This window comes from Loxodonta africana, chromosome 12 (assembly GCF_030014295.1).
Source record: "Loxodonta africana isolate mLoxAfr1 chromosome 12, mLoxAfr1.hap2, whole genome shotgun sequence".
Classification (NCBI taxonomy): domain Eukaryota; kingdom Metazoa; phylum Chordata; class Mammalia; order Proboscidea; family Elephantidae; genus Loxodonta; species Loxodonta africana.
In genome coordinates, this window is record NC_087353.1 from 97,466,463 (window position 1) to 97,481,423 (window position 14,961).

Below are 14,961 nucleotides of genomic sequence, written 5' to 3' on the forward strand. Positions count from 1 at the left end.
TCATCACTTAAAAGTTCTCCCTTCCACTAAACATATCGACATAATTCAGACAAGTTCTTTGCCGCTGCATAAAAAGCATCGCCCTTCCTTCACTGTCCAGTCACATGCTCATCATTTTCTTCTAAAGCCCCACCAGAAGCACATTCAACGTCCACATTTCTAGCGACATTCTGTTGCTCATGCCATTTGTATTCTCTAAGAGAGACTTTCTGTATAGCTCTCCTCATCACTTTTTTCTGAGCCCTCATCAGAATCATTTTTGACATCCATAATTCCACCAACAGTCTCAAGGCCATCTAGGCTTTTACTATCGGTCACCTCAACACCCTTCAAGCTTCTACCCATTTCCCAACTCGAAAACCGCTTCCACATTTTAGTTATCTGTTAGAGCAGCACTCCGCTCCTGGTACCAAATTCTGTCTCAGTCATCTAATGCTGCTGTAACAGAAATACCAAAAGTGGATGGCTTTAACAAACAGAAATTTGTTTTCTCACAGTTTAGGAAGCAAGAAGTCCAAATTCAGGGCATTGGCATCAGCGGAAGGCTTTCTCTCTCTGTTGGCTCTGGAGGAATGTCCTTGTCTGTTCTGAGCTTCTGCTCCTTATCTCCCTGTGGCTTGGCATCTCTCTTCCCCAGTCTCTGCTTGCTAGCTTTCCTTTAATCTCTTGTATCTCAAAAGAGGTTGACTCAAGATATACTCTACAGGAATCCTGCCTCACTAACATAACAAAGACAGCCCATTCCCACATGGGATTATAACCACAGGCATAGAGGTTAGGATTTATAACACGTTTTGGGGGGACACAATTCAATCCATAACAGTATGTCCTCAATCAGTGAACTTGCAATACATTCAAAAAACATGGATGAATCTTAAAATTTAACTATGCTGAGTGAAAGAAGCCAGGGAACAAAGGGTACATATGGTGAGTCCATTTATATAAAATTCTAGAAAATGCAAACTAATCTGCAATGACAGAAAGCAGATCAGTGGTTGCCTGGGGATGGGGAAAGAGGGATGGATTACAGAGGGGCACAAGGAACTCTTGGCGGTGATGGATATGTTTACTATCTTGTATACGTATGCCAGAACCCATCAAAGAGTGCACTTCATGTGCAGTGTACTGTAAATAGCGCGATGAAGTCATGTATGTGCGTGTATCTGTATGTCTCTCTCTATATCTCCATGTAAACCCGAAATGTTCATGTTTGTCTTTGCATAGAGCACTCAGAACAGGAGTCCAAGTGCAGTGACAAGCCACGAATCTGATATCATTCACTTTGCCAGCGCCAAGTCATCGTCAAGCAAGTTAGGACTCTCGTTTGATATTAGCAGAGTCAGGAAATCAGAGGTTTGTATGTACAATTATCCAAGAACAAAAAGTGAGCACCTACTACGTGCAAGCACCCTCCTGTGGGCTCAGGATGCAGCAGTGAACACAAGGGCCTTACATTCATGCGGCAATGAGGACAGACGGCGATAACATGCCAATAAGAGTAATCACCCCTGGTATTTGCTCATTTAATGCCCCAAACAACCTTATGATTTCAGTGCTGTTACCTCTATGAGGAGCCAAAAGAGAAGTTAAGTAACTTGCCCACAGTGAGTGAGGTAGCTAGTAAGCAGTAGAGCTGGGCTTGGTACCCAGGAAGGTGGACTCCAGAATTTGCACTGGTTACCACATGCTAGTCTGCTTCACAGTTGCTAGGTATAATAAGTGATATGAAGAAAAGCAAGGGAGGCCATGGAGATGGAGCGGCACAGTGGGGTAGTCAAGGAAGCCCTTCGGATGAGATAAAGGAAGGGAGAAAGCAGCCAGGTAACTATCTGGAGGAGACTGTCCTGTGCACAGGCCCTGAGGTGGGAGCGTGTTTGGGCTGCTGAAGGGGAAGTGTGGCAGCAACTGCAGCCCTGGCGGAGGGGGCCGTGAGATGCCTGAGTGAGGCGGTGGGGCTGATCAGGAGGGCATCTGGCCGAGGTGAGACCTGGTGGTTACTCCGAGTAAGATGGTGGGCTGACTTCGGCTTTGGGCTGACAGACCGTAAGGAAGCTTGAGGAACCGTCCTGTCAGAGGTGATGGTGCTGAGAAGTGCTTGGATCCAAAGTGCTTCAAAGGGTGTGGAGTTTGAGAGGAAAAGAGAAGACAGAAATGAGCCTAATATTTTTGCTCTGAGCCACGGGAAAAAGAAGCTGGCTATTTACTGTGCTGGGGAAGGCTGGGGGAGGAACAAGTTGGGGGGGGTGGAAGTTAAGGGGCTGCTTTAGGACGTGTCCAGCTTAAGATGCCTAGTTAGATGTCAGTCCAGGTGGCGTAGCTGAGGGGCATGGCTGGAGACACAAGTTCAGAGGCAAAGTCTAGCCAGAGATAGAAACGGTGGTGCAGTGGTTAAGTGCTCGGCTGCTAACTGAAAGGCGCTCTGCAATATGCGTCTGTCAACTTTATGCCTTGGAAACCCTACGGGGCTTTTCTGTCCTATAGGGTCACTATGAATCAGAATTGACTGGAAGGCAATGGGTTTTTTTGGTTTTATGGTAATTAAGGGTACCCTGGTGGCATAGTGGTTAAGTGCTACAGCTGTTAACCAAAAGGTCAGCAGTTCGAATCCACCAAGGATCCTTCGAAACCCTATGGAACAGTTTCTACTCTGTCCTGTAGGGTTGCTAGGAGTCGGAATCAACTGGATAGCAAGGGGTTATGGCAATTAAAGCCCTTTATATCTGATTGTCCTGCGCCCGTGCTAGTTGCCATGGAGTCGACGGACTCACGGCGACCTCACGGGTGTCCGAGTAGAGCTGTGCTCCACAGGGCTTTCAATGGCTGATTTTTCATAAGTACTTCACCAGGCCTTTCTTCCACGACGCCTCTGGGTAGACTTGAACCTCCAACCTTTCACAGTTAATTGTATACAATACTCTCCAACAAGCCCAGCAAAGATTTTCAAATCCTTAGGTTTTGTGGGAGAAGGCTTTCAGGAGATACAATAACTGTTAATCACTCTCTCAACAGTACAAATATCAACATCTCATGCACATTAAAAATTGACAAATTAGCTCAAAGAGAATGGCCTCATTGAAATCTTTCTAATTATTTATAATGTAGAAAACTCATTTTTGTCCATAATGATGCAGAAACAATTTACTTTATGATTTTTTTTTTTTACATAAAAGGCCAAGATCAAGAAATCTATAAGTGAAGAAAAAGTTTCCAGAATTAGTTTTAAACCTGCAGGAAAAGGGGTATCCCTTTTTTCATCTCAAAATGGTGAGTGTTTTAACCATAGAACTTTAATACTTGCAGAGTCTTGCTTTAAAGTCTATGAAGTCTACAGAAATTTACCATCTCTTTTTACATAATTGGAGCCCTGACGGCACAGCGGGTAAGAGCTCAGACGCTAACCAGAAGGTCGGCAGTCTGACTCCACCAGCTGCTCCTTGGAAACCCTATGAAGCAGTTCTGCTCTGTCCTATAGGGTTGCTATGAGTTGGAATCGACTCCACGGCAACAGGTTAGGTTTCTGTTTTTTTTTTTTTTTAATAATTAGGTTTGTACAGCGGCTTCCAGTTCTCCCCCGTTTGACGGAGTTAAGTTTGGAGGCATCATGTTGCCGAGATGAACCAAGTTGTTAGGGCAGAAGGTCAGCAGCGGTCAGCTGTGCCTCCGCCTGGGCTGCTCCTGCTCTCTCAGGACCTGACGCTGTGACTACGGCCTTAAACAGTCACCTTCTCTCTGTGTCTCATCCCTTTTGCTTTTGAAATGTGCTCAAGTTAAAAACAACAACAAGCAAACCCTTATTTAATCCCTAATAAAACCAGCCGCTGTCGAGTTGGTGTCCACTCATGGTGACCCCACGTGTACACAGTAGAGCCACAGCCAGAGTTTTCAACGCTGTGACCTTTTGGAAGTAGATCGCCAGGCCTTTCTTCTGAGGTGCCTCTGAGTGGGTTCGAATCACCAACTTTCTGGTTGGCAGCCTGGTGCTTAACTGCATGTGCCACGCAGGGACTCCTTACAACAGCAGTAAGCACATTCTGATTCAGTCCCTTGTACTCCTCTTCATATTCTCTCTTCTCCTTTTCCACAGTAGAATGTCTCTAGAGCTGTCTATCGCTGCTGACAGCATTTCCTCATCTCCACCTCACCTCCTCAACAATCCACTCTGGATGCTGCCTCACCTCTCTCCTTTCCTTAAAAAAAAGAAACTAGCTGCTGTTGATTCCAACTCATGATGACCCCACGTACGCAGAGTAGGACTGCACTCCATAGGGTTCTCAGTGATTGTGATCTTTTCCAAGTAGCCGGCCTTTCTTCTGAGGCATCTCTGGGTGGATCTGAACCACCAGCCTTTCGGCCAGTAGCCAAGTGTGTAACTGTCTGTGCCACCCAGGGACTCCCTCCTTTCCTTAAGGTCACCCAGTGCCTCCTTGTTGTACATGTAGTGGGGCTTCTCAGCGTCGCCCTGCTTGTCCTCTCGGCTGCCTTGGCCTCCTTAAAATAACCCCTCTCCTTAGGCCCATGACCTAACAGGCTCCTGGTGCACCCCCTCTTCTGGTGGCACCTTCTTTATGGGGCGCTACTCCATAAATGGCGAATTCCTCCAGGTTCTCTCCTGGGCTCTCCTCTCCTCAAAGGCCTGGCACAAGGCGGCCACCCGACAGTGACGGCGCCTGCCCCTGGAATGGCCACTCCCGTCAGCGCACACATGCTGTGCCCTCCCGCACCTGGTCCCCCCAGGGTACTGCTTGATTTCTCCGGGCCCCTTCACTGATGAGCTTCTTGCAAAGCTGTGTACACACGTCTTCTCCAAACCTCTCCTCCATTTCTCTCTTGACAGCTCTCCAAGTGGGTGCTGCCCCTCACCGTATCTCTGGTGGCTCCTCTTCATCGCCGGTGACTCCTCTGTTGTCACCTCCTATAAGCCCACTCTCATTAACCTCATCTCAGGAGTCATGAACGCTATTGTTGTTGTTTTTAGGCACCGTTGAGTTGATTTTCCACTCCTAGCAACCCTGTATGATAGAGCTGAATTGCCCCATAGAATACTCTAGGCTGTAATGTTTATAGGAACAGTTCGCCAGGCCTTTCTACCGTAAAGCTGCTGTGTGGGTTTGAACCACCAGCCTTTAGGATAGCAGCTGAGCTCTTAACCCTTGTGTCTCCAGGGCTCTTTATGAACACTATTACCTTCCTCAAATACTCACTTGTGACCCCTTCACTCTCCTAGTCTTCCTCTTTCCTTAGGTACCAATCTCCAGGGCTGTGCACTTTCTCTCCTGCAGCGTTCCGCATCCCAGCAGATAAACCAAATTAACTTAGGACTTTCCCAAACTGCAACCTATACTCAAGATGGACAGTTTCTATAACAGAAATAAAACTATAAATGAACCCCAATTACTGTATTTTACTACTGATATTATTAGTTGGTAATTGCTCTTGAGCTCCGGCTTTGGCTTGATGTTGCCCTGACCCTCTGGTCCTTCCTTTAATACTTGCTGGGTGCCTAATGTGTGCCAAGTGCTGGGCCTGTGGCTAACACTCTGTCTGTAACAGTCACTCCCTCGGGCCATCGTGGCATCTCTTCTCCAGGCCCCCTCCTCCGACTGCTGCAGGCTAGTGGCCGTGACTCGCTATCTTCCGTTCCAGCTGCAGATGTTGTTTTGAGAGTTCACTGGTGAATGTAAGAAGACATTTTTCCTCATCTTCAGTCTTGTTCTGACCTTGATTAGAGCCCTGGGTTGTATATAACTCAGTTGTCTGAATTTTAAAAGCTGCCAAGTGACTAGAAAATCAGGATGGCATGGAAGGATGGTAAAACTATGGTGATGTGAAGGAGTTAATCTAGATAAGGGGATACAGAGGGGTAACTACTGGGAAATTATTTTTGTGAGACGTAACTCTAGCTCTCTAGAAGACAGAATTCACTCGGCCACATAGTATTCTTTTTCATCTTGTTGCTATCATTAGGTGCCGTCGAGTCAATTCTGAGTCATAACGGCCCCATAAAGTAGAACTGCCCCATAGGGTTTTCTAGGCTGTAATCTTTTTTTTTTTTTAACTTGCACTGTCTTATTCATTTGTGTGTGTGTATGCTTTAGGTGAAGGTTTACACAGAAAATCAGTTTCTCATTAAACAATTGACATACATATTGTTTTGTGACATTGTTTGCCAACCCTGCAACGTGTCAACACTTTGCCTTTCTAGAACTTGGGTTCCCCATTTCCATTTATCTAGCTTTCCCATCCCCTCCTGCCTTCTTGTCCTTGCACCTGGGCATTTAATCTCATATACATAGTTGAGCTACTTGTATCACTGTTTGTTTTATGGGCTTGTCTGATTTTTGGCTAAATGTTGAACCTCAGGAGTAACTTAAGTCCTGAGTTAAAAGGGTGTCCAGGGGCCATATACTTTCAGGGTTTTTCCAGTCTCTGTCAGACCAGTAAGTCTGATCTTTTTTTGTGAGTTTGAATTTTGTTCTACATTTTTCTCCAGCTCTGTGCAGGACCCTCTATCATGATCCCTGTCAGAACAGTCAGTGCTGGTAGCCGGCCACCATCTAGTTGTGCTGGACTCAGTCTGGTGCAAGCTGTGGTAGTTGGGGTCCATTAGTCCTTCGGACTAATCTTTCCCTTGAATCTCCGGTTTTCTTCATTCTCCCTTGTTCTAGATAGGGTGGGACCAATAGGGCATCTTAGATGGCCCCAGACACTACTCACCAAAGTAGGAATGTAGAACATTTTCTTTATAAACCATGTTATCTGGCTGTAATCTGTTGGGGAGCAGATCACCAGGTCTTTCTCCCACAGAGCTGCTGGGTGGTTTTAAACTGCCAACCTTTAGGTTAGCAGCCAAGTGCTTAACCATTGCTGTACCAGGGGTCCTTGTATTCTTGTCTTAAGGCATTTCAAATGCTGAGTAAAAGATAGATGTTATCAAATCTTCTGTCCCAGAGATCTTAATAGTTTAATCGTAGCTTAATCTGAGGTTGAAGAGTGGCACAAAGAAGGATCTCTTACAATTCTTTTCATTTCTTTGTGTACTTTGTGTCCTTGTGAATGGCTTACTCCCATTCGCTGGAGTGAAGGTCCCAGATAGTTGTGTCTTGGGTTCTCCTGTCTATCCTTCTATGTCTAAGGTATCTAGGGACATCACTAAATGATCAACAAAGCTATTCTGAAAGCTTTAATTTCAGGATGAGTAATATAAGCAAATGATGTTTATTTAGGCAAATGAATATAAACAAATATATCAAGTAAATCTTAAACCGTAAACATAATTCCATAAATATAAAACTTATTAATTTGTAGCCTGAAGTGTAACATTTGACACCAACTCAATGCCTACAACAACTATGGAAGCAATCTTAAAATCAGATGTCACAGAGGATAGTGGATCACAGTACATTTATGATGAAGAAGGCATTTCTAGTAAAGAAGGACAGGTATGTTCGTTTTAAAAGTAAAGTATCATCTAACCACTTGGAAATTAAAAACGAAAGAAAACAACACTTCTGCCAACACAACAAAAACCTACCAATCATGAAGACCTCTATCCTTCTAAATAATTCTTGGAGAAAAATCGCATTTCTAAGAATACTAAGAAAACTGAAATAGCTTAAACATTACCTACAAAACATAGCCATATTATAACCAGAGAAAATTCATATTATTAAATGCCTTCATCATTAAATAAGAAAATATAGTAACCTAAACATTCTTCAGCCCAAGGAGGCGAAAGTAGAATAACAGAACACAAGGAAAGCAGGAGGAAGGCATTAACAACCTAAACTCACGGACTCTGTACCAGAAAACAAAAACAGTAAAACTGATGATTCTAAAAGCTGATTCTTTCAGTAAAAAGATAAATAAACCAGATACCCTCGACCCAGTATAATCATAAAATAAGTGATAAAACACACACATACTCATTACGAAGGACAAAGTAGACAACCACAGGTGATGTTTCTTTTTTAGTAAGAATCCTACATACAAACTCTAAGCTAATAAATTTGAAATGAATGATTTTCCAGGAAGATGTTAATAACAAAAGTAGGCTCAAGAAAATATAAAAAGCCCAAATAGTCCAATAACCATAGGGAAGAAACTGTGAAAAATTATCCCAAAACAGGTATTTATGAGCAAGTTCTGTAAAAATTCTAAGAAAGCAATGTTGGTTTTTTTTTTTTTAATAGAGACAACTCCAAAGCGAAAAATAAGATAAAAAGAACTTTCAGTTTATTTAACAAAATTAGCATAGCCCAGATATGGAAACTTGATAAAAATGAAAATAACAGACCAATGTTTCTCAACTGGGAAACAGGGGGTGACGTGAAAACCACCTTGAGTGGGAATTCTGGGAAGATGAGGGTAGCAGTGGTGTAGGGGTTTGATTTCCCTAGATCTCTCCAGAAAGACAGCGCCACTAAGCATAATCAAAAAACCGTACAACATATACAACTAAATTTGATGACAGAGGGTCACCATGAAAGCCAAAATATGAGTGAATACGGACAAATCACTAACCTGCATAGTATCAGAATGTAAACAGGATGCAAGAGAAAGTAAAGATACAAAAGACAGAGGGAAGCAGCAGAGTGCCTTGCAGACCTGAGGACGTGAGAAGGCAAAATTCCCTACAAGAACTCATGGGGAAACATGGTGGGCCAATCTGAGAAGAGCAACCAAGACTGGGAAAGACTTCGAGCATTCCATATTATGACTGAGCCAGGGTATGGTTTAAAGGGGACAGGAAACTTGAAATTAACAAACCAAAGTCTTCCCAGGAAAAGCTCAACACTGAGAAGAAACTTCTAGAATTTAAACTGAGAAGCACAGGACAGAAAGGTCCTGGTAAAAAGGGAAAGGGAAGTAAAAGGTGAAAGGTCTCAAAGTACAAGGCCATACTTTTTCCTTTGGGGAAAGAACAAAAACGTCAGTAGGCTGGAAAAACAGTCATGATCCACCCAACCCCCTTTGGTCATAATCACCGCTGTATTCCCCAAGCCTGAACAATGCTAAGCATATTCTGTGGACTCAAGACATATTTGTTGAATGAAAGAATGAATGAATCATCTCCTTGTCTATGTAGAAAACTTAAGAGGATAACTAAAAAAACCATTAGAACTAACAAGAGTTAAGTAAGTTGGTTGGTTTACAAAACAGGTGTTAAAAAAAATCAAAATTTCCCATAAACTATCAAAAATATTATGTATAAAAGGGAAAATATTAAGAAGTTCCAACTGGTTTAACAACCAAAACTAAAAAGTATCTAGGAATACAGATAAGAATATGTAGGACTTTTATGAAGAAAACTACTGAACTTTACTGACTTTAGAAAAGTCTTCGATAAACAGAAATACCACATACCTGGATGGAAAGACCCAGTACTGTAGCAATGTAGATTTTCTCCAAAATAATTTACAAATTTAGTACCAGCCAATCCCAATGGAAGTTTTGGGACTTTGCCAAAATGACTCTAACACTCATCTGAAAAAATCAACGGACAAAAACAGTTATGAGAATATTAAAAGGAAACCTGAGGGGATACTTGTGGTCCCAGATACTAAAACATACTGAAAATATCAAACTACAATAAACGAAACATTTTCCTTCTGGCAAAAGAATAGGCAGATTATTGTAAACACACACAAGTATAAGCATTTACTATATAATAAAGAGGTTATTTTGCTGAGCAGGGAAAAGATAGGTTACTTAATAAAAGGAGCTGGGATCATTGGCTAAAATTAGGGAAAAATTTAGATGGATTAAAGAGTTAACTATAAAATTTGAAATGATAAGAATTAACAGTATATTCAAGTGAACATTTACATAGTCAACACTGAAAAAGGCTTTTTAAAGCATAAAAACAGGCAAAAACTACAGAGAAAAATACCGATGGAATTGACTACATGGAAAGCAAAATCATCTTTTGGAAAAAGAAGCCAAGAACAAAGTAAAAAAACAAAAAAAAATGTAACAGATTAATACCCTTAAGATGTTAAAATTTTAAAAAGATGAATAATGAATACAAAAACAGGACGTCATTTTTTTCACAAAATACAAACAGCCCACAAACATCTGAAGAGATGTGTTAACTTCACGCAAAATAAGGGAAGTGCAAATTAAAACAGCAAAGTGAGAGACCGTCAACGCTGAAAGAAAATGCTGCATCTGAGAGCGAAGTGAGACGTACATTCTCGTACCTTGCAGGCGGGACTGTGAAGTGGTGCAGCCTTTCTGAAGGGCAGCCAGGAGACATGCGTCAGAATTTAAAATGTGCACACTGTGTTTCAGCTAGCAATTCCACTTGTAGGGTTTTATTCCGAGGTAATTTTGGAGAAGCAGGCAAAGATATATACAAGGGTATGCACTATGGCATTGTTTATAAATCTGAAAACTGGAAATAACCTTGGTTAAGTAGATTATGGAACATGTCTTATGGTTTCTATCCATACCATTCTAGCCACTAGAAATCCTTTTAGAGACTACACTGCTAATTGAAGTTGTTAGGCATGGACGCTGACGGAGCGCTGACCAGAAGGATGTCCATCACACTAGAGAAGGCAGATGCTTCTGTCTGTGTGGCTACTGCTGCTCTTAGGACAGGACTTAGTACTTAGCAGCTGCCTAAGAAATATCTATCGAACAAATAAGTGTTTACTGCAATGAGCAAGCCTGACTTTAATTAGAATCTTTACCTAATAAATTTTATGTGGTGGTGGTGGTTCTTAAGTACCCTCAAATGGATTTCGACTCATCAGGAGCCCATGTGCCGGAGCAGAACTGCCCCATGGGGTTTTCCTGGCTGTAGTCTTTATAGGAGCAGATTGTCAGGTCTTTCTCCTGTGGAGCCGCTGGAGCTTCAAACCGCCAGCTTTTCAGTCAGTAGCTGAGTGCTTAACCACTGTACCACCAGGGCTCCTTGTTGTGACATGAGTCCCTTAAAAAGACTTCCACAGGAAGGTTGCAGAAGAATTGGTAGGGTAGACTTACTGAACTTGAGGTGCTAAGGGCTGGTGTTTTTTAAAAGGTTTAAAAATATTTACGCTGACATTGCTACTTTTACCCCCTTCGTAACACCTCTGTTGAGGTATAATTTATATACCTTAAAACCCACCTATTATATAGCAATCCTGGTGGCGTAGTGGTTAAGTGCTACAGCTGCTAACCAAAGGGTCAGCAGTTCAAATCCGCCAGGTGCTCCTTGGAAACTCTATGGGGCAGTTCTGCTCTGTTCTATAGGGTCGCTTTGAGTCAGAAGGAGTCCTCGTGGGAAATGGGCACAAGAAGGTTCCATTCGTCCTTGTAAAATCTGGCATTGTCATCCAGGCCCTTCCTATGATTCTTCCACACTGGCTCTGCGGGTCCTGGGGTGGGAGGTGAAGTCAGTGGGGTGGACTATTCACAGAATCCTACCTTTCCATAGTAGGTGTCCCAAAACTTCTCCCCATCCCCACCTTCATACAGCAGAATGTTGTTGTTAGGTGCCGTCAAGTCAGTTCCGACTCACAGAGACCCTGTGTACCACAGAATGAAACACTGCCCGGTCCTGTGCCATCCTTACAATTCTTGTTATGCTGGAGCCCACTGTTGCAGCCACTGTGAGGGTCTTCCACATTTCTGCTGACCCTGTACTTTACCAAGCGTGATGTCCTTCTCCAGGGACTGATCCTGCCTGACAACATGTCCAAAGTATGGAAGATACAGTCTCGCCATCCTTGCTTCTAAGAAGCGTTCTGGTTGTACTTCTTCCAAGACAGATTTGTTCATTCTTTGGCAGTCCATGGTATATTCAATATTCTTCGCCAACACCACAATTCAAAGGCGTCAACTCTTCTTCGGTCATCCTTATGCATTGTCCAGCTTTCACATGCATATGATGTGACTGAATATACCATGGCTCGGGTCAAAAAAAAAGAAAAAAAAATTTTTTTTTTTCTTTTTTGGGTCAGGTGCACCTTAGTCTTCAAGGCGACATCTTTGCTTTTCAACACTTTAAAGAGGTCCTTTGCAGCAGATCTGCCCAATGCAATGCGTCTTGATTTCTTGACTGCTGCTTCCATGGATGTTGATTGTGGATCCAAGTAAAATGAAATCCTTGACAACTTCAATCTTTTCTCCATTTATCATGATGTGGCTTATTGGTTCAGTTGTAAGGATTTTTGTTTTCTTTATGTTGAGGCATAATACATACTGAAGGCTGTCTTTGATCTTCATTAGTAAGTGCTTCAAGTCCTTTCACTTTCAGCAAGCAAAGTTGTGTCATCTGTATAACACAGATTGTTACTGAGTCTTCCTCCAATCCTGATGCCCTGTTCTTCATATAGTCCAGCTTCTCAGATTATTTGCTCAGCATACAAATTGAATAGGTATGGTGAAAGGATACAACCCTGACGCACACCTTTCCTGACTTTAAACCACTCAGTATGCCCTTGTTCTGTCCAAACAATGCCCTTGTTCTGTCCGAACAACTGCCTCTTGATCTATGTACAGGTTCCTCATGAACACAGTTAAGTGTTCTGGAATTCCCGTTCTTTGCAGTGTTATCCATAATTTGTCGTGATCCACACAGTTGGATGCCTTTGCATAGTCAATAAAACTCAGGTAAACATCCTTCCAGTATTCTCTGCTTTCAACCAGGATCCATCTGACATCAACAATGATACCCCTGCTTCCATAGACTCTTCTGAATCTGGCCTAAATTTCTGGCAGTTCTCTGTCAATATACTGCTGCAGCTGCTTCTGAATGATCTTCGGCAAAATTTTACTTGCATGTGATATTAATGATATTGTTCGATAATGTCTGCATTTGCTTGGATGACCTTTCTTGGGAATAGGCATAAATATGGATCTCTTCCAGTCAGTTGGCCAGGAAAGGGTCTTCCATATTTCTTGGCATAGATGAGTGAGCACTTCCAGCGCTGCATCCGTTTGTTGAAACAGCTCAACTGATATTCCTTCAATTCCTGGAGCCTTGTTTTTCACCAATGCCTTCAGAGCAGCTTGGACTTCTTCCTTCAGTACCATCGGTTCCTGACCATATGCTACCTCTTGAAATGGTTGAAAGTCAACATTCTTTTTGGTATAATGACTCTGTATATTCCTTCCATCTTCTTTTGATGCTTCCTGCATCATTTAATATTTTCCCCGTAAATCCTTCACCATTGCAACTCGAGGCTTGAATTTTTTCTTCAGTTTTTTCAGCTTGAGAAACGCTGAGTGTGTACTTCTCTTTTGGTTTTCTATCTCTAGCTCTTTGTACATGTCATTATAATATTTACTTTGTCTTCTTGAGCTGCCCTTTGAAATCTTCAGTTCTTTTACATCATCATTTCTTCCTTTTGCTTTACCTGCTTGATGTTTGAGAAGAAGTTTCAGAGTCTCCTCTGATATCCATCTTGGTCTTTCTTTCTTGTCTTTTCAGTGACCTCTTGCTTTCTTCATGTATGATGTCCTTGATGTCATTCCACAACTCGTCTAGTCTGCGGTCACTAGTGTTCAATGCATCAAATCTGTTCTTCAGATGGTCTCTAAATTCAGGTGGGATGTACTCAAGGTCATACTTTGGCTCTCGTGGACTTGCTCTGATTTTCTTTAGTTTCAACTTGAACTTGCCTATGAGCAACTGATGGTCTTGTTCCACAGTCAGCCCTGGCCTTGTTCTGACTGATGATATCAAGCTTTTCCATCCTCTCTTTCCACCACAGAGCACAGCAGCTCAAGCGGAAGACAGTCTTAAAAGAGCTTTCCATCTTGAAAGATTCTAGATCCTGTTGATATTACAGAACTATCCAAAGCATTATCTTCCCAGAATCAACTGTTTTAAACGTATTCCAAATTGAGTATCTTTTGGCCTTAGTAGATGAGAAGCAGGAGGAACCCTAGTGTCGCAACAGTTAAGCACTTGGCTGCTAGCCGAAAGGTTGGCACGATCCTGGGAGAAAAGAGCTAGCGATCTGCTCGCGTCCAGATTATGGCCTAGGAAACCCTATGGGGCAGCTCTACTCTGTCACCTGGGGTCGCTATGAGTTGGAGCAGCCTAGGAAACCCTATGGGGCGGCTCTACCCTGTCACCTGGGGTCGCTGAGTCGGAGTCGACTCGACAGCACCCAACAGCAGCAACGAGATGAGATGCAACTTCTTTCTAAATCCATAGTTTTACCTATCTACTTCAATTCAGAGTTAAAATCCTTTTTTTTTTTTTAAATGAAAACAACCTTTAGAGATGTGGGCAAAAAGTTTTTTTCTCCAAAACATAGAAAATATAAATATTCTAAAATTTTAATTTTAGAAAACCAAAATACATAAGCTATGTAGAAAGACTAGAGGTAACAAGAGACTGAGGGGAAGGTTGAGGATCAGGGCTGTGGTCTGCCGAGCACCTGCCTTGCTCCAGGCCGTTGCCGACGCCCAGTCAGTCTGTCACAGCCCTGTGAGGAACATAGCATCACTCCATTCCACAGAGAAGGGTCAGCAGTGAGCGCACCAGAGCAGGTGCGGAGCTGGACTGTAAACACAGGCTGCAAATGAATGCAGGATCGTATTAATGCTCATTTTAATTAAACTGTCTTCCAGAGAAATTTGAAAAACTGAAGGATGATCAGAAGGAAAAACTAAATATGTGGGTCAGTCATTTGTATGTCTTTTTTGTGAACACGCTCTTCCAAGCATACAAACATGAAGAAACTCTAAAGGAGAAGATAAAGGAAAATAGATTACGTGACGCTAAGATGGCGCAACAGAGGAAAATTGAAAACGATGAACTGGAAGCAAGGTGATTTTACAAAATCCCTCAGTCCCTCCTCCATGAGCTCAGTTATCTTTCTTTCCAGTCTTCCGCAGCTTCCAGAAACATCAGGATCAAATCATTTCATTAAAAGTATACAACTTTCTAAGGTTGTCATGTTCTCATATGGTATGACAACTAGTAATTACCTCGAGGAACCCTGTCTGTGTGTCTAGGTG

At 42.5% G+C, this 14,961-nt stretch overlaps 1 protein-coding gene across 1 annotated transcript in view; it reads left to right on the top strand.

Annotated features, from left to right (window-relative positions):
- The window catches only part of LOC100658137 (radial spoke head 10 homolog B2), an 87,250-nt gene that overhangs the window by 70,609 nt on the left and 1,680 nt on the right, over positions 1-14,961 (top strand). Inside the window, exons 16-18 of the mRNA XM_003416521.3 lie at positions 1,225-1,353; positions 3,171-3,264; positions 14,572-14,770. Of these exons, the coding sequence (XP_003416569.1) occupies positions 1,225-1,353; positions 3,171-3,264; positions 14,572-14,770 (422 nt within the window). The remainder of the gene's footprint in view (positions 1-1,224; positions 1,354-3,170; positions 3,265-14,571; positions 14,771-14,961) is intronic.